The sequence below is a fragment of the Oncorhynchus gorbuscha genome, linkage group LG16 (genome assembly GCF_021184085.1).
Source record: "Oncorhynchus gorbuscha isolate QuinsamMale2020 ecotype Even-year linkage group LG16, OgorEven_v1.0, whole genome shotgun sequence".
In the NCBI taxonomy this organism is placed as follows: domain Eukaryota; kingdom Metazoa; phylum Chordata; class Actinopteri; order Salmoniformes; family Salmonidae; genus Oncorhynchus; species Oncorhynchus gorbuscha.
In genome coordinates this window covers 76,893,086-76,913,762 of record NC_060188.1, presented here as the reverse complement: position 1 = coordinate 76,913,762, position 20,677 = coordinate 76,893,086, and the positions used below count along the sequence as shown (strand labels likewise).

General features: G+C 42.7%; 1 protein-coding gene across 3 annotated transcripts in view; it reads right to left on the bottom strand.

Annotated features, from left to right (window-relative positions):
- LOC123999098 (PDZ and LIM domain protein 5-like) overlaps positions 1 to 20,677 on the bottom strand; it is a 144,920-nt gene that overhangs the window by 120,125 nt on the left and 4,118 nt on the right. For all 3 annotated transcript variants that reach the window (XM_046304509.1, XM_046304511.1, XM_046304510.1), the window contains exon 2: positions 6,804 to 6,909. In XM_046304509.1, coding sequence (XP_046160465.1) covers positions 6,804 to 6,902 — 99 coding nt within the window. In that variant the 5' untranslated portion in view covers positions 6,903 to 6,909. The remainder of the gene's footprint in view (positions 1 to 6,803; positions 6,910 to 20,677) is intronic.

Below are 20,677 nucleotides of genomic sequence, written 5' to 3'. Positions count from 1 at the left end.
AGCTGGAGTTATGGGCCAATTTGCATATTTTCACGTTCATTCCTTTAAGTACATGTGGAACTACATTTTTGTTTCAAAATATTTTGAAATGTTGACCCCAATGTCATACATCGGACCCATTATTTATGGGAAAAAGATATTTCAGAGGTGTGATATCATATGCCAATCTACCCCCCCATTAAACTTTCAGCCAGACCATTACTGTCAGGGCCCAACCCCTGATACTCTCCCTTTTTCTTTCACACTGAGCCAGAGTAGTGTCTGTCTGTCTGTCTGTCTGTCTGTCTGTCTGTCTGTCTGTCTGTCTGTCTGTCTGTCTGTCTGTCTGTCTGTCTGTCTGTCTGTCTGTCTGTCTGTCTGTCTGTCTGTCTGTCTGTCTGTCTGTCTGTCTGTCTGTCTGTCTGTCTGTCTGTCTGTCTGTCTGTCTGTCTGTCTGTCTGTCTGTCTGTCTGTCTGTCTGTCACATCTACCTCCAGAGTCTGTCTGTCTGTCTCTCTGTCACATCAACCTCCAGAGTCTGTCTGTCTGTCTGTCTGTCTGTCTGTCTGTCTGTCTGTCTGTCTGTCTGTCTGTCTGTCTGTCTGTCTGTCTGTCTGTCTGTCTGTCTGTCTGTCTGTCTGTCTGTCTGTCTGTCTGTCTGTCTGTCTGTCACATCCACCTCCAGAGTAGTGTCAGTCTGTCTGTCACATCCACCTCCAGAGTAGTGTCTGTCTGTCTGTCTGTCTGTCCATCACATCCACCTCCAGGTTTCTCCTTCTCTTTCCCTCCCCATCCCTCCCTCTCTTTCTAATGCTGAGAGATTGCAATAACAATCCCTCTCACTAATTCTCTCTTTCTCTCTTCCACTGATAGGAAGATCCATTATCTCCCAGGTGGTGGGTCACTGACCTGAGTGACTGACCATGTCCTTCAACATGTCCCTGGACTTGCCTGGACGATACAGGGCACAGGGTAAGGAGACCTGGTCCAGGGCACTGAGCTACTTCACATGAAGCACCGCCACCACCCGCTGGACCACTTAAAATGACTAGGGCCAGCTGAGCAGCTAGCTAGTACTCAGTGTGTCATGGACATTCTGTTAGACACGTCACAACACTGTGTGCCTCCTGCAGGCTAAACTGGGCAACATGATCAAGGGTCCACACAGGCCCTTAGAACAGCCCTCAGTAAACATTTATAAGCCTATAAATACCCCAGGAGAGAAGGAGAGCAGACTCTCTCACGTCCTGCTTAGGGCCCATCAAGGACACCTCTCAGACAGTCGGCCTCTCAGTTGGACAGGCCATCTGCGATTTGGGACCGAGACTGACCGCCCTGCTGCCTTGTAAAGACTTCAGGCAGTTCATAGCATCTAAGTAAGGATAGTCTGTATCTAGTGCCCATTAAAAAAAGAGTCAGAAAACAATGTCATTCTGAAAGGGAAGAAGCATGACCTACGGTGTGTACTTGTAGTGTAGAGATGCACTACAGTAGAGGTCTTCACAGATCCACCTGTACCCGAAATCTCGAGAACCGATTGTTGTTGGCCAATCATAAGTCATCAAAGCGGCAATAGGCTACAGTCATAGAGCCTCCGTGTGAGGCAAAAGTTAGGAGATATCTAATCAATGGAAGATGAAATTGAAATTACAAGTTAAAGGAGAAGGATAGGCTACAACGACCAAGAGCCAACAGGTAGGCTGCTACTTTATATTCTGAATGGAGTTGGTGTTGTTTGTAACTGTGTAGGTCGAGAGAGCACATGCAGCCTCAATTAGCCTAGCGAGCTAGCTAGCTTAACTAGCATCTCTTGACTTGATGCAGTCAAGACAGGTACCACATAATCATATTGGATGATAAATAACCTTGCTATAGCAGCTATTAGTCTACTATAGTGCAAGTCGGCTTGGTTGGTTGCTGTCTCTCGTCTCTCCCACCTTTTCCCGTGTCACTCGTTCACACTCACAGAAGCCGTCTCTCCATCCTCTGGGTACTTCAATACAGAACCTAGTCTCACGGTCTCACCCCTTTCCAAAGACTTACACAGTAATTATGATAACTTCCAGAGGACGTCCTCCAACCTCATTAAGCCCGGGTCCCTGGGTCTGAACCCCGCCCTGTGCAACTGGGTCCTGGACTTCCTGATGGGCTGCCCCCAGGTGGTGAAGGTAGGAAACAACATCTCCACTTTGCTAATCCTCACCACAGGGGCCCCACAAGGGTGCGTGCTCAGCACCCTCCTGTACTCCCTGTTCACACATGACTGCATGGCCACGCACGCCTCCAACTCAATCATCAAGTTTGCAGACGACACCAACATAGTAGGCCTTATTACCAACAATGACGAGACAGCCTACAGACAGAAGGTGAGGGCTCTGGCGTTATGGTGCCAGGAAAATAACCTCTCCCTCAACGTCAACAAAACAAAGGCGCTGATCGTGGACTTCAGAAAATAGCATAGGGAGCACGCCCCTATCCACATCGACAGGACATATTCCACAATAACGTCTGCTAAATATGTGTATGTGACCAATACAATTTGATTTGATTTGAACCTACCCAAGCTCTTCTTAGGGCTAGGCGTCTTGTCTCCAATTTCCGGTCTCCAATTTCCGGTGAAATTGGAGGGCGCGCAATTCAAATAAATAATCGTAAAAATTATGGATATGAAACATCAAGGTACATACAAGTGTCTTATCGGTTAAAAGCTTAAATTGTTGGTAATCTAACGGCATTGTCCGATTTACAATAGGCTTTACAGCGAAAGCATGCCATGCGATTGTTTGAGGACGGCACCCCACATCAACATATTTTTCAATCAGCACAGGCTTCATAAAATCACAAATAGCGATTAAATAATCACTTACTTTTTGAAAATCTTCCTCTGATTTGCAATCCACTGTGAAGGCCTCTACATTACAGTACAAATGTGGGAAAAGGGAAAATACATGTGCTTTGCATGTGTTTCTGTATCATTGTGTGTGTGGGTTGGGGCAGAGGCAGGGCAGGGTTATGTTGTTGAGTACGCCCTGGGTGGGTATAGAGTCATGTATTCCCTCCCTGTCCTCATGTTATCTCTTGACATGTGCCGTGGGCATATGGAGAGATCAGACCAGTACACACTGTTTCCACTGGGCCTATTGAAGCTGACTCCTTTAAAAGGACCCCAGCCAGCTGAACACAGCTACAGGGCGAGTGGCTGTGGATGTGTGTTCGTGTGGTTAGAACATGGGTGAAAACAAAGCCTTTTACAGACACAGAGTGATACTGTGGGTATCTCTGTCTGGGCGGCCAGGCCACCACCACCACCCAGTGATTATAGTCTCTTTAATTCTCTACAATGGCTCTGTTTATCCCCACTGCATGTATTCCATGAGCAAAAATTCCTCCAGATGTGAACATCCCGAGTGGCACAGTGGTCTAAGGCCCTGCATCTCGGTGCTAGGTGTGTCACTACAGACCCTGGTTCGATCCTGGGCTGTATCACAACCGGCTGTGATCGGGAGCACAATAGGGTGGCGCAAAATTGGCCCAGCGTCGTCCGAATTAGGGGAGGGTTTGGCCGGGGTAAGCCTTCATTTTAAAATAAGAATCTGTTCTTAACTGACTTGCCTAGATAAATAAAGATAAAATAAAACATTCAGTAGAGTACTGTATTACTCACAAAACAAACGCTTCTCTCTCACAATGTGCTTCTCAGAGGGAGTAAATCATATGTACTGTATTTCAAAACCTTTATGGACTTGGCATACCCTTTAAGAAGTCTAGAGCAATATCACAATTGAGAAATGAATGCCCATTAGACCCAGCAAGACATTCACTACGGGCATATAACTTCATTTTATGTACGTTTATGGAATTGTCTGTGAAGTGGATAATCATATTGCTCAGTTCATACTTAGGCAGACTTTGGTTTTCACAAAGCAGCATCCTGAGAGAGTTGGACAATGCCCAAAGTTAGACAAACCCAATGCTGCCAAACCACTAAACTCAAAGCTGACATTTTGGATTTGCAGACACATTCTCAGAGGATTTCTTCCCACCTGATTTATTCCAATGTCTGCTGAAGTAGATATTTAAAGCTCTCAAGCACTGAAGATTCCATAAACAATGTATTTTGTGGCTCAGATATAATCCCTTTACTAATCTGTGTGTCTTACTGTAATTACAGGGATATTGTGGGGGCTTGTTATTTATCCTTATAGACCTAATTCAACTGTCTGAAAACAGAATATTGCATTTCAAAAGTTATGTTCATATTTAGTTGTGGCAGTTACATGTCCAGATATGTCAGCAACATTAAACTTAATACAAGCATGAATACGGCCACATTTATCTTCATAGTTCATATCTTTTGTTTTAGGATTCCTTCCAAGGAAACTCTCCAGAGCAATCTCCAAAACCAACATGGAGCTACAGCCAAAGCAAACTGTCTCAATCATCCACATCGGTAACACGTCTGAGGGGCAAAGTACTGAGCAAATACTGGCTAAAATACTGTACAAGACATCATAATACTGCTGTGCTATTGACAAAGGATAAATGGATAATTGTGGGTCATACACTGCAGAGCTGCATAGTCACTATCAATTCAAATCAGTGTTGGAGAGAATCTCCTCTTTCTCACAGCAACAACACAAACAGCATTATGGAGAGAATCCCAAACAGTGTATAACTACGGTGATGCAGCAGAGCAGCAGTTCACAACCATTCATCACTAGCAGTAGCAGAGTCCTTCTTCCCACAGCAGGCCTGGCAGCACTCCTGCTTCTCTCCTATCCCAGACCAGACCCAGACAAGACCCAGGCCAGAGACCCATGACCCAGACAAAATATTAAAGAACTGCAGGAGTTCCTGTCCTGGACTCCGTAGACAGACAGGTTCATCTAGTGCTCTGGGACTGGGAGGAACGCCCAACTGAGTACAAACCCAGAGCTAGAGACATGTGGACTGGAGACCCAGTGTAAAGAGTCATCAGACTGAAGAGCAAAGCCTACACTTTTGTAGTCTGTAGAGTTTCTGGACATTTCTGGGGATAGTTAATACTGTGATTGTTATTTAGATATGTCAGATAAAATGGCATGAGAAGCACAAAGATAAAGTCAGAGGGAGATTGGCAGAGGCCATGAGCAGTCAAAGGGGACTTTGTGGTAAAAGCTGCCAAATGAAATGTTGTGTGGTTGAAAGCAGCAGTAAGTGTCATACTGAATATATAGCACAGGCCCTTTAATCACCATGGAACCAGATGTCATAGTGAGCACAGGCCCTTTAATCACCATGGAGCCAGATGGCATAGTGAGCACAGGCCCTTTAATCACCATGGAGCCAGATGGCATAGTGAGCACAGGCCCTTTAATCACCATGGAGCCAGATGGCATAGTGAGCACAGGCCCTTTAATCACCATGGAGCCAGATGTCATAGTGAGCACAGGCCCTTTAATCACCATGGAGCCAGATGGCTTAGTGACCATGGCCCTTTAATCACCATGGAGCCAGATGGCATAGTGAGCATGGCCCTTTAATCACCATGGAGCCAGATGTCATAGTGAGCATGGCCCTTTAATCACCATGGAGCCAGATGTCATAGTGAGCATGGCCCTTTAATCACCATGGAGCCAGATGGCATAGTGAGCATGGCCCTTTAATCACCATGGAGCCAGATGTCATAGTGAGCATGGCCCTTTAATCACCATGGAGCCAGATGTCATAGTGAGCACAGGCCCTTTAATCACCATGGAGCCAGATGGCATAGTGAGCATGGCCCTTTAATCACCATGGAGCCAGATGTCATAGTGAGCATGGCCCTTTAATCACCATGGAGCCAGATGTCATAGTGAGCATGGCCCTTTAATCACCATGGAGCCAGATGTCATAGTGAGCACAGGCCCTTTAATCACCATAGAGCCAGATGTCATAGTGAGCACGGCCCTTTAATCACCATAGATCCAGATGGCATAGTGAGCATGGCCCTTTAATCACCATAGATCCAGATGTCATAGTGAGCACGGCCCTTTAATCACCATAGATCCAGATGTCATAGTGACCATGGCCCTTTAATCACCATAGATCCAGATGTCATAGTGAGCACGGCCCTTTAATCACCATAGAGCCAGAAGGCATAGTGACCATGGCCCTTTAATCACCATAGATCCAGATGTCATAGTGAGCATGGCCCTTTAACCACCATAGAGCCAGAAGGCATAGTGACCATGGCCCTTTAATCACTATAGAGCCAGAAGGCATAGTGACCATGGCCCTTTAATCACCATAGATCCAGATGTCATAGTGAGCATGGCCCTTTAACCACCATAGAGCCAGAAGGCATAGTGACCATGGCCCTTTAATCACTATAGAGCCAGAAGGCATAGTGACCATGGCCCTTTAATCAACATAGATCCAGAAGGCATAGTGACCATGGCCCTTTAATCACCATAGATCCAGAAGGCATAGTGACCATGGCCCTTTAATCACCATAGAGCCAGAAGGCATAGTGACCATGGCCCTTTAATCACCATAGATCCAAATGTCATAGTGAGCACGGCCCTTTTATCACCATAGAGAACATGTGTGTGTGTGTGTGTGTGTGTGTGTGTGTGTGTGTGTGTGTGTGTGTGTGTGTGTGTGTGTGTGTGTGTGTGTGTGTGTGTGTGTGTGTGTGTGTGTGTGTGTGTGTGTGTGTGTGTGTGTGTGTGTGTGTGTGTGTGTGTGTGTGTGTGTGTGTGTGTGTGTGTGTGTGTGTATGAGAGAGAGAGAAACAGGGAGAACAACAGAAAGAGTGAGAGACAGAAATGGTGAGACAGAAAGAGCGAGAGAGAGAGACTCACCCGTGAGATAGTGAGGGGCAGACAGAAGTCCTTTCCTCCCTGCAGTCTGAAGCCCCAGGGGGCGGGGCCACCCAGGGAGACGCTGTAGTTGCTGTTCATGATTCTCCTAGAGAAACAAAAACATATTGAGGCAAAACATTAATAAGCTGGACCTTTATAGGTTATAAAGAAGAAGACAAGGCACTCCAACACTCCCATCTACAATATTCAAATATTGAATAGCTGTTCTCAGTGGGTCACTGAAGAGTAGGGCTGTGACAATACCTGCAACAATACCAGTGTTTCCATTGAAACATTTAAAACACGAAGAAGACCGAAGCAAAACAAAGCAAAACTCTTTGGTCCTTTACAAACCTGCTGTATGTACATTATTGTGTGCTATAGTTTTGGAAAATAAATAAATGTGACGTTTGTTTCCAACATTAGGGTTGTTTTCCTAAAGATGTTAAATCCGCTTTGTGTTTTGTTTCCTTTCTAACGAGTATAGTGATACTGGTATCATCCCGGCCCTACTGAGACGGAGATCTACAAAGCCTAAACCACAGTCCACAGCCACTGAGACGTGATAGTCCAGCGTCCTGTTGTGACGTAGCGTCACGGCTCTGAGACCACCATCCACAGGGAAGCACAGCCCTCTGCTCACCTCCCCACAATTCTCAAGCAGCGCGGCTCCGGGACACGTCCTCTATTCATTTGAATGAGTTGATAGTTTGAGATATTTCTTGAACTGCGCTGAGAATTATGAAAGCCAATGGTCCAATATTTTAGAACATTGCTGTGCGTAAGCTTAAGACCAAAGTCTGCAAAGCTCCAAATATCTGCAGTGTCACAAAATCCTTCACTTAGCTGATTCCATGGAAGCCCGATGGGCTAAATGTTAGGGCTTCTTTTATAACAGTATTGTTATTAGTCTGTGAAATACTTTTTGAAAGATAACACACAAAGTATTCATACCCCTTGGCTTATTCCATGTTGTGTTACAGTCTGAATTCAAAATTGATTAAATCGCCTGTAATTAGTGCCATTGAATTTTCTGTCTATCCTTAGCAGTCTCCCAGTCCCTGGTGTGAAAGGGTCCCCACAGCATGCTGCCATCAACATGCTTCACGGTAGGGATGGTGTTAGACAGGTGATGAGCTGTGCCTGGATTACTCCAGACATAGAGCTTTGCATTCAGGCCAAAGAGTTACATTTGATGTCTCATCAGACCACAGACTTTTGCCTTACGCTCTCAGTCTTTCACGTGCCATTTTGCAAACTCCAGGCGTACTGTCATGTGCCTTTTTCCTCAGCAGTGGCTTCAGTCTGGCCACTCTCCCATAAAACCGAGATTGGTGAAGTGCTGTAGATACTGTTGTCCTTCTAGCAGGTTCCCCCAACTCAGCCAAGGGACTCTGCAGTTCTGTCAGAGTGGCCATTGGGCTCATGGGCACCCCCCTGACCATAAATTGGCCACAGATGGACTCCAATCAAGTTGTAGTGACATCTCAAGGATGATCAAAGGAAAGTGGATGCACCTGAGCTCAATTTGGAGTGTCATATCTAAGGGGTGTGAATACTTACAGTACCAGTCAAAAGTTTGGACACACCTACTCATTCAAGGGTTTTTCTTCATTTTTACTATTTTCTACATTGTAGAATAATAGTGAAGACATCAAAACTATGAAATAACACATATGAATCATGTAGTATCCCAAAAAGTGTTAAACAAATTCTTCAAAGTAGCCACCCTTTGCCTTGATGACAGCTTCCTGATGTAGTCACCTGGAATGCATTTAAATTAATAGTTGTGCCTTGTTAAAAGTTCATTTGTGGAATTTCTTTCCTTCTTAATGTGTTTTAGCCAATCAGTTGTGTTGTGACAAGGTAGGGGTTGTATACAGAAGATAGCCCTATTTGGTAAAAAGACCAAGTCACGGCAAGAACAGTTCAAATAAGCAAAGAGAAACAACAGTCCATCATTACTTTAAGACTTGAAGGTCAGTCAATACGGAAAATGTCAAGAATTTTGAAAGTTTCTTCAAGTGCAGCCACGAAAACCATCATGCGCTATGATGAAACTGGCTCTCATGAAGACTGCCACAGGAATGGAAGACCCAGTGGTACCTCTGCTGCAGAGGATAAGTTAATTAGCGTCACCAGCTTCAGAAATTGCAGCCCAAATAAATGTTTCACAGAGTTCAAATAACAGACACATCTCAACATCAACTGTTCAAAGGTGACTGCGTGAATCAGGCCTTCATGGTCGAATGGCTGCAAAGAAACCACTACTAACGGATACCAAAAAGGAGAAGACACTTGCTTGGGCCAAGAAACACGAGCAATAGGCATTAGACCGGTGGAAATCTGTCCTTTGGTCTGAGTCCAAATTTGAGATTTTTGGTTCCAACCCCTGTGTCTTTGTGAGATGCAGAGTAGGTGAACGGATGACCTCTGCATGTATGGTTCCTACCGTGAAGCATGGAGGAGGTGGTGTGATGGTGTGGGGGTGCTTTGCTGGTGAGAATGTTTGTGATTTATTTAGAACATGGCTACCACAGCATTCTGCAGTTATATGCCATCCCTTCTGGTTTGTGATTTATTTAGAACATGGCTACCACAGCATTCTGCAGTTATATGCCATCCCTTCTGGTTTGTGATTTATTTAGAACATGGCTACCACAGCATTCTGCAGTTATATGCCATCCCTTCTGGTTTGTGATTTATTTAGAACATGGCTACCACAGCATTCTGCAGTTATATGCCATCCCTTCTGGTTTGTGATTTATTTAGAACATGGCTACCACAGCATTCTGCAGTTATATGCCATCCCTTCTGGTTTGTGATTTATTTAGAACATGGCTACCACAGCATTCTGCAGTTATATGCCATCCCTTCTGGTTTGTGATTTATTTAGAACATGGCTACCACAGCATTCTGCAGTTATATGCCATCCCTTCTGGTTTGTGATTTATTTAGAACATGGCTACCACAGCATTCTGCAGTTATATGCCATCCCTTCTGGTTTGTGATTTATTTAGAACATGGCTACCACAGCATTCTGCAGTTATATGCCATCCCTTCTGGTTTGTGATTTATTTAGAACATGGCTACCACAGCATTCTGCAGTTATATGCCATCCCTTCTGGTTTGTGATTTATTTAGAACATGGCTACCACAGCATTCTGCAGTTATATGCCATCCCTGGTTTGTGATTTATTTAGAACATGGCTTTCTGCAGTTATATGCCATCCCTTATTTGTGATTTATTTAGAACATGGCTACCACAGCATTCTGCAGTTATATGCCATCCCTTCTGGTTTGTGATTTATTTAGAACATGGCTACCACAGCATTCTGCAGTTATATGCCATCCCTTCTGGTTTGTGATTTATTTAGAACATGGCTACCACAGCATTCTGCAGTTATACGCCATCCCTTCTGGTTTGTGATTTATTTAGAACATGGCTACCACAGCATTCTGCAGTTATATGCCATCCCTTCTGGTTTGTGATTTATTTAGAACATGGCTACCATCCCTTCTGGTTTGCATTCTGCAGTTATATGCCATCCCTTCTGGTTTGTGATTTATTTAGAACATGGCTACCACAGCATTCTGCAGTTATATGCCATCCCTTCTGGTTTGTGATTTATTTAGAACATGGCTACCACAGCATTCTGCAGTTATATGCCATCCCTTCTGGTTTGTGATTTATTTAGAACATGGCTACCACAGCATTCTGCAGTTATATGCCATCCCTTCTGGTTTGTGATTTATTTAGAACATGGCTACCACAGCATTCTGCAGTTATATGCATCCCTTCTGGTTTGTGATTTATTTAGAACAGTTCTGCAGTTATATGCCATCCCTTCTGGTTTGTGATTTATTTAGAACATGGCTACCACAGCATTCTGCAGTTATATGCCATCCCTTCTGGTTTGTGATTTATTTAGAACATGGCTACCACAGCATTCTGCAGTTATATGCCATCCCTTCTGGTTTGTGATTTATTTAGAACATGGCTACCACAGCATTCTGCAGTTATATGCCATCCCTTCTGGTTTGTGATTTATTTAGAACATGGCTACCACAGCATTCTGCAGTTATATGCCATCCCTTCTGGTTTGTGATTTATTTAGAACATGGCTACCACAGCATTCTGCAGTTATATGCCATCCCTTCTGGTTTGTGATTTATTTAGAACATGGCTACCACAGCATTCTGCAGTTATATGCCATCCCTTCTGGTTTGTGATTTATTTAGAACATGGCTACCACAGCATTCTGCAGTTATATGCCATCCCTTCTGGTTTGTGATTTATTTAGAACATGGCTACCACAGCATTCTGCAGTTATATGCCATCCCTTCTGGTTTGTGATTTATTTAGAACATGGCTACCACAGCATTCTGCAGTTATATGCCATCCCTTCTGGTTTGTGATTTATTTAGAACATGGCTACCACAGCATTCTGCAGTTATATGCCATCCCTTCTGGTTTGTGATTTATTTAGAACATGGCTACCACAGCATTCTGCAGTTATATGCCATCCCTTCTGGTTTGTGATTTATTTAGAACATGGCTACACAGCATTCTGCAGTTATATGCCATCCCTTCTGGTTTGTGATTTATTTAGAACATGGCTACCACAGCATTCTGCAGTTATATGCCATCCCTTCTGGTTTGTGATTTATTTAGAACATGGCTACCACAGCATTCTGCAGTTATATGCCATCCCTTCTGGTTTGTGATTTATTTAGAACATGGCTACCACAGCATTCTGCAGTTATATGCCATCCCTTCTGGTTTGTGATTTATTTAGAACATGGCTACCACAGCATTCTGCAGTTAAATCCCTTCTGGTTTGTGATTTATTTCTGGTACCACAGCATTCTGCATTATATGCCATCCCTTCTGGTTTGTGATTTATTTAGAACATGGCTACCACAGCATTCTGCAATATGCCATCCCTTCTGGTTTGTGATTTATTTAGAACATGGCTACCACAGCATTCTGCAGTTATATGCCATCCCTTCTGGTTTGTGATTTATTTAGAACATGGCTACCACAGCATTCTGCAGTTATACACCATCCCTTCTGGTTTGTGATTTATTTAGAACATGGCTACCACAGCATTCTGCAGTTATATGCCATCCCTTCTGGTTTGTGATTTATTTAGAACATGGCTACCACAGCATTCTGCAGTTATATGCCATCCCTTCTGGTTTGTGATTTATTTAGAACATGGCTACCACAGCATTCTGCAGTTATATGCCATCCCTTCTGGTTTGTGATTTATTTAGAACATGGCTACCACAGCATTCTGCAGTTATATGCCATCCCTTCTGGTTTGTGATTTATTTAGAACATGGCTACCACAGCATTCTGCAGTTATATGCCATCCCTTCTGGTTTGTGATTTATTTAGAACATGGCTACCACAGCATTCTGCAGTTATATGCCATCCCTTCTGGTTTGTGATTTATTTAGAACATGGCTACCACAGCATTCTGCAGTTATACACCATCCCTTCTGGTTTGTGATTTATTTAGAACATGGTTACCACAGCATTCTGCAGTTATATGCCATCCCTATTTATTTAGAACATGGCTACCACAGCATTCTGCAGTTATATCCATCCCTTCTGGTTTGTGATTTATTTAGAACATGGCTACACAGCATTCTGCTTATATGCCATCCCTTCTGGTTTGTGATTTATTTAGAACATGGCTACCAAGCATTCTGCAGTTATATGCCATCCCTTCTGGTTTGTGATTTATTTAGAACATGGCTACCACAGCATTCTGCACTTATATGCCATCCCTTCTGGTTTGTGATTTATTTAGAACATGGCTACCAAAGCATTCTGCAGTTATATGCCATCCCTTCTGGTTTGTGATTTATTTAGAACATGGCTACCACAGCATTCTGCAGTTATATGCCATCCCTTCTGGTTTGTGATTTATTTAGAACATGGCTAGCAGTTATATTTCTGGTTTGTGATTTATTTAAACATGGCTATTCTGCAGTTATACACCATCCCTTCTGGTTTGTGATTTATTTAGAACATGGCTACCACAGCATTCTGCAGTTATACACCATCCCTTCTGGTTTGTGATTTATTTAGAACATGGTACCACAGCATTCTGCAGTTATATGCCATCCCTTCTGGTTTGTGATTTATTTAGAACATGGCTACCACAGCATTCTGCAGTTATATGCCATCCCTTCTGGTTTGTGATTTATTTAGAACATGGCTACCACAGCATTCTGCAGTTATATGCCATCCCTTCTGGTTTGTGATTTATTTAGAACATGGCTACCACAGCATTCTGCAGTTATATGCCATCCCTTCTGGTTTGTGATTTATTTAGAACATGGCTACCACAGCATTCTGCAGTTATATGCCATCCCTTCTGGTTTGTGATTTATTTAGAACATGGCTACCACAGCATTCTGCAGTTATATGCCATCCCTTCTGGTTTGTGATTTATTTAGAACATGGCTACCACAGCATTCTGCAGTTATATGCCATCCCTTCTGGTTTGTGATTTATTTAGAACATGGCTACCACAGCATTCTGCAGTTATATGCCATCCCTTCTGGTTTGTGATTTATTTAGAACATGGCTACCACAGCATTCTGCAGTTATATGCCATCCCTTCTGGTTTGTGATTTATTTAGAACATGGCTACCACAGCATTCTGCAGTTATATGCCATCCCTTCTGGTTTGTTTTATTTAGAACATGGCTACCACAGCATTCTGCAGTTATATGCCATCCTTCTGGTTTGTGATTTATTTATTACCACAGCATTCTGCAGTTAATGCCATCCCTTCTGGTTTGTGATTTATTTAGAACATGGCTACCACAGCATTCTGCAGTTATATGCCATCCCTTCTGGTTTGTGATTTATTTAGAACATGGCTACCACAGCATTCTGCAGTTATACACCATCCCTTCTGGTTTGTGATTTATTTAGAACATGGCTACCACAGCATTCTGCAGTTATACACCATCCCTTCTGGTTTGTGATTGATTTAGAACATGGCTACCACAGCATTCTGCAGTTATATGCCATCCCTTCTGGTTTGTGATTTATTTAGAACATGGCTACCACAGCATTCTGCAGTTATATGCCATCCCTTCTGGTTTGTGCTTAGTTGGACTATCATTTGTTTTTCAAGAGGACAATGACCCAACACACCTCCAGGTTGTCTAAGGGCTATTTGACCAAGAAGGAGTGTGATGGAGTGCTGCATCAGATGACCTGGCCTCCACAATCACCCGACCTCAGCCCAATTGAGATGGTTTGGGATGAGTTGGCCCGCAGAGTGAAGGAAAAGCAGCCAACAAGTGCTCAGCATATGTGGTAACTCCTTCAAGGTCTGCTATTCATGAGATGTGCTTAGGATTCATTAGCCTGAACAATTCAAAATCAATCTATTTCTGGTGCTCCTTACATTCCATTTGGTGCCTAACGTTTTTTAAAGTTGGGAGTAGTGTGTGTTTGTGGGAGAGAGAGTGGTGAGTGTGAGGGAGAGAGGATCTGTGTGTTAACTGATAAGTAAAGAATGTTTCATGCAGTTTTCCCCTGACTGCCACAATGACTTGCAGATCATTATGCATGTACAGTATATTCCTTCCTCCAATTCCTTCAGCCAAATCAGAAGTTAGTCTTTTCAAATATGAGCAAAGCCAGACAAAATTAAAAGGGCCTATTTATATAATGAATATGGGTTAGGGTTTGGAGTGCAGAAATTATTAAATATTAAAGTATTACAAAAGATATACTTGGATCCAAACTGGTTCTCTAGCAGATAAGTAAGAATGTCTCACCCCATGTTCAAGAATGGCCTTCTTCCCTTTATTCAGATTACAACCTCTCACTTTCGGTTATTCCAAAATGAAATATTCAAAAAAATATCGCTATTTTAAATAATATCCTCTTAGGGATGATGCGGAATTTAGTTCCTTTGCAGGAACCTAAATCCATGCAATTAAAGAGTGCCACCTGTAGTACTCGATAAAACTCAAACTTTCATTAAAACACACATGCAAGGTACTGAATTAAAGCTACACTCGATGTGAATCTAGCCACCAAGTCAGATTTGTAAAATGTTTTCGAGAAAAGCATGAGAAGCTATTATCTGATAGCATGCACCCCCCAAAATAGCTGAACGACACCTAAACAAAAGATTTTGCAGTAGCCGGCGCTACACAAAATGCAGAAATAAAATATAAAACATTCATTACCTTCGACGAGATTCTTTGTTGGCACTCCTATATGTCCCATAAACATCACAATTGGGTCTTTTTCCCGATTAAATCCGTCATTGTATACCCAAAATGTCATTTGCTGCAACGTCACTTTTTAAAATTACAAAAGCCTATAAACTTTTACAAATCACTTCAAACTACTTTTCTAAACCAACTTTAGGTATTAATAAACGTTAATAATCTATAAAATTGATCACGGGGCGATCTGTATTCGATAGCAGCAAGTCTTGAAATCATCGTCCATGTTTTCAATTTCACAACATCCTGTGGTGACCCTAAAACAGGAAGGGCCTATACGTCATCTAACCAAGGATAAAGCAGACTTGAAATGCCAGTACTGGCGACATCGTGTGGAAGCAGTAGGCGTTTATAGGGGATCCTCATTTATTTTCTTTCGCCTTAGACAATACATTGAATGGCGGATGAATATTTTTTTTGTGTTGGGTCAACAGTTTTACCAGGGATTTTTACTCCTAAACACGTTCTTTTATAGCCACAGACACGATTTAACCAGTTTTAGAGACTTCAGAGTGTTGTCTATACATACATACTTATCATATGCATATACTATATTCCTGGCATGAGTAGCAGGACTTTGAAATGTTGCGCGATTTTTAACAAAAAGCTGCGAAAATTCGCATCATCCCTAACAGGTTTTAAAACAAGCCATAGAACGTTGGTTTTCAATTTCAGTTTAATCCACCAGAAAAGACAGAACAAATAATACAACAAATATTGTGGTTAAACTCAAATATATAATAATATTTATTTTTTGGTTTAAAAAATGTTTAAAAAAGGTATAATCTTTGGAAATTATATCATAAAACACCAAGACAATGTTTTTAAAGAGGGCACGACAACACCTTTGCCCCCTTAGGAGACCCAACACACCTCCAGGCTGTGTAAGGGCTATTTGACCAAGAAGGAGAGTGATGGAGTGAGATGGTTTGGGATGAGTTGGACCACAGAGTGAAGGAAAAGCAGCAACAAGTGCTCAGCATATGTGGCAACTCTTCCTAGACTGTTGGAAAAGCAATCCAGGTTAAGCTGGTTGAGAGAATGCCAATAGTGTGCAAAGCTGTCATCAAGGCAAAGGGTCGCTACTTTGAAGAATCTAAAAGATAAAATATATTTTGATTTGTTTAACACTTTTTCGGTTACTACATGACTCCATGTTTAATTTCATAGTTTTTATGTCTTCACTATTATTGCACAATGTATAAAATAGTAAAAATAAAGAAAAACCCTTTTGACTGGTAGTATATACATTTAAAAAACATTATATGTGGGATTGAAAATTATGCAGACAATTACATTTATGGAAGCTACAATCGATCTGCACTATTAAAGCTGATCTACCCCCTAAATGAAGTAAACAATTAAATGAAAAGAAGAATATGAGCAAAGTAAACATTCTATGCAGCATTCTATCATACAGCGAACAGTGTGAAGTCAATATGTGTTGTATTGAGTAGGAGTGTGAATATCAGTGATTGGTTTTTGGTGTAGCACATGCGCATAACATTTAGAAAACGGGAACAAGCATTGCTGGGACGGGGCGAACAGGACACTATGCCCCTCTGAATTTGTCCCCCATGGTACCGCAATACTACTGGTATTGTGACAACACTATCCAAAACTGTTCTTGTATAAAGTGTTTCAGCACAGAGTCATGCCAGCATTACACCTCACTGACACAACAGGCTACCACACACTTAGGAAGTGACAAGAGGTCGACCGTTCATCTTTATTTAATCTTTATTTAACTAGGCAAGTCAGTTAAGAGCTCATTCTTTTCAATGACCGCCTAGTAACGAGGCAGAACCACAGATTTTTACCTTGTCAGCTCGGGGGACCCAATCTAGCGACCTTACAGTTAACTAGTCCAACGCTCTAATAACCACCTGGCTCACGAGGAGCCTGCCTGATGAGCCTGCCTTACGCGAATGCAGTAAGCCAAGGTAAGTTGCAAACTAGCATTAAACATATCTTATAAAAAACAATCAATCATTGACGGTCGTTGCATATTTAGCTAAAATAAATCCAGGTTAGCAGGCAATATTAACCAGGTGAAATTGTGTCATTTCTCTTGCGTTCATTGCACGCAGAGTCAGGGTATATGCAACAGTTTGAGCCGCCTGGCTCTTTGCGAACTAATTTGACAGAATTTTACGTAATTATGACATAACATTGAAGGTTGTGCAATGTAACAGGAATATTTAGACTCATGGATGCCACGCGTTAGATAAAATACAGAACGGAATAAATGTTTTGTTTTCAAGGTGATAGTTTCCAGATTTGACCTAAGGCTCGTATTTCTCTATGATTTGATTTTTTTTTATACCTTTATTTAACCAGGCAAGTCAGTTAAGAACGAATTCTTATTTTCAATGACAGCCTAGGAACAGTGGGTTAACTGCCTGTTCAGGGGCAGAATGACAGATTTGTACCTTGTCAGCTCGGGGGTTTGAACTTGCAACCTTCCGGTTACTAGTCCAACGCTCTTCACACGCTCTACCCACTAGGCTACCTTGCCACCCCAGGGTGGTGATAGAGCAATCTGAGGCGGTAGGGAGCAGCAGGCTCGTAATAGTCAAAGGTATATGGTTTAGAGAGAAATAGTTGACGCATTATAATTCCTGTAATAACTTGCGGCTGAACTTGAAAGGGATTCCTTTGTTATTTTTACCGTTCATGTCTTCCATAGAGAATGTCTTGATCTACTTCAAATAAGGTCTGTGTTTTGTTCTTAAACCGCCTCGGCGTTTTGATACCCGTGTAAATCTCACTAGGATAAGGTAACGTTTGTCAAAATAGTTTCATAAATCCACTCTTCGCTTAAATCTAGCCAATATTGATCAGAGTTACCTTGTCCTATGGATATCTACACAGTTATAAAATTGGCAAGGTGGTGTAAGCCTACACGAAACACAGGCCTTATTTTAAGTGAATCTAAAAAATATCCTATGGAATAAATGAAAGAAGGAACCGGTTTTCAGATTTTGCTAGAAGGTGTCATGGGAATTATGACTCGCATTTTGGTAGTCAATTCTTACCATGTCCATTATTAAAATAGGATTTCCTGCATATAGAAATTACAGTTTTTGTTTTCAACATTCATCACAGGTAACTTAAACTCTATTTTTATTCAAACAGTTGAGAGTATTTGTCTCCTAAGCAGACTCTCCAGTATCATTGTCACTTCAGAGCTGTGTGTGTTTTACAGATGGCAGAGAAAAGCAGAGCACCAGTGTGGGACTATTACATGGAATTGGCACCAGGGAAAGCAAGGTGTCTTATTTGTGATAAAGATAAGCATGGGGTCAGCAACGGCTAAATAAAAAAATACCACCAACCTGTGGAATCATCTTAAGAACACCCATCCAAAAGCCCATAATATGTATTATATTAAGTTAAAATAAAAGTGTTCATTGTTCATTCAGTATTGTTGCAATTGTCATTAATACAAAAATGTGTATATATACAGTGGGGCAAAAAGTATTTAGTCAGCCACCAATTGTGCAAGTTCTCCCACTTAAAAAGATGAGAGAGGCCTGTAATTTTCATCATCGGTACACTTCAACTATGACAGACAAAATGAGAAAAAAAAAATCCAGAAAATCACATTGTAGGATTTTGAATTAATTTATTTGCAAATTATGGTGGAAAATAAGTATTTGGTCAATAACAAAAGTTTATCTCAATACTTTGTTATATACCCTTTGTTGGCAATGACAGAGGTCAAACGTTTTCTGTAAGTCTTTATCAGATCATCAAGAACTTCAAGGAGACCTGTTCAATTGTTGTGAAGAAGGCTTCAGGGCGCCCAAGAAAGTCCAGCAAGCGCCAGGACCGTCTCCTAGTTGATTCAGCTGTGGGATTGGGGCACTACCAGAACAAAGCTTGCTCGGGAACGGCAGCAGACAGGTGTGAGTGCATCTGCACTCACAGTGAGGCGAAGACTTTTGAAAGATGGCCTGGTGTCAAGAGGGAGAGCAAAGAAGCCACTTCTCTCCAGGAAAAACATCAGGGACAGACTGATATTCTGCAAAAGGTACAGGGATCGGACTGCTGAGGACTGGGGAAAAGTCATTTTCTGTGATGAATCCCCTTTCTGATTGTTTGGAGCATCCGGAAAAAAGCTTGCCCGGAGAAGACAAGGTGAACGCTACCATCAGTCCTGTGTCGTGCCAACAGTAAAGCATCCTGAGACCATTCATGTGTGGGGTTGCTTCTCAGCCAAGGGAGTGGGCTTACTCACAATTTTGCCTAAGAACACATTCATGAATAAAGAATGGTACCAACACATCCTCCGAGAGCAACTTCTCCCAACCATCCAGGAACAGTTTGGTGACGAACAATATCTTTTCCAGCATGATGGATCATCTTGCCATAAAGCTAAAGTGATAACTAAGTGGCTCGGGGAACAACACATCAATATTTTGGGTCCATGGCCAGGAAACTCCCCAGACCTTAATCCCATTGAGAACTTGTGGTCAATCCTCAAGAGGCAGGTGGACAAACAAAAACCCACAAATTCTGACAAACTCCAAGCATTGATTATGCAAGAATGGGCTGCCATCAGTAAGGATGTGGCCTAGAAGTTAATTGACAGCATGCCAGGGCGGATTGCAGAGGTCTTGAAAAAGAAGGGTCAACACTGCAAATAGTGACTCTGCATCAACTTCATGTAATTGTCAATAAAAGCTTTTCACAGTTATGAAATGCTTGTAATTATATTTCAGTATACCATAGTATTCCATCTGACAAAAATATATATAAAGACACTGAAGCAGCAAACTTTGTGGAAATTAATATTTGTGTCATTCTCAAAACTTTTGGCCACGACTGTAGTGATTACCAACTATATCCATTAACTAGTGAATACCCAGTGTGAATGCTGACATGTCTTCAGACTTATCTGTCTATGGGGTTTAGAACTGTAGGCTGGTGACGGGGCTGATGCCACTGTGCTTGGTGAGGACAGAGCCAGAGACACACCCTAGAAGACCAGGGACGCGTTGGAACCTTGTGAGGAGAGAGTAGCAGGGCCAGGCAGTGCCAGAGACACACCCTAGAAGACCAGGGACGTGTTGGAACCTTGTGAGGAGAGAGTAGCAGGGCCAGGCAGAGCCAGAGACACACCCTAGAAGACCAGGGACGCGTTGGAACCTTGTGAGGAGAGAGTAGCAGGGCCAGGCAGAGCCAGAGACACACCCTGGAAGACCAGGGACGCGTTGGAACCTTGTGAGGAGAGAGTAGCAGGGCCAGGCAGAGCCAGAGACACACCCTAGAAGACCAGGGACGCGTTGGAACCTTGTGAGGAGAGAGTAGCAGGGCCAGGCAGAGCCAGAGACACACCCTACAAGACCAGGGACGCGTTGGAACCTTGTGAGGAGAGAGCAGCAGGGCCAGGCAGAGCCAGAGACACACCCTAGAAGACCAGGGACGCGTTGGAACCTTGTGAGGAGAGAGAAGCAGGGCCAGGCAGAGCCAGAGACACACCCTGGAAGAACAGGGACGTGTTGGAACCTTGTGAGGAGAGAGTAGCAGGGCCAGGCAGAGCCAGAGACACACCCTGGAATAGCAGGGATGCGTTCGAACTAAACCCAACACCA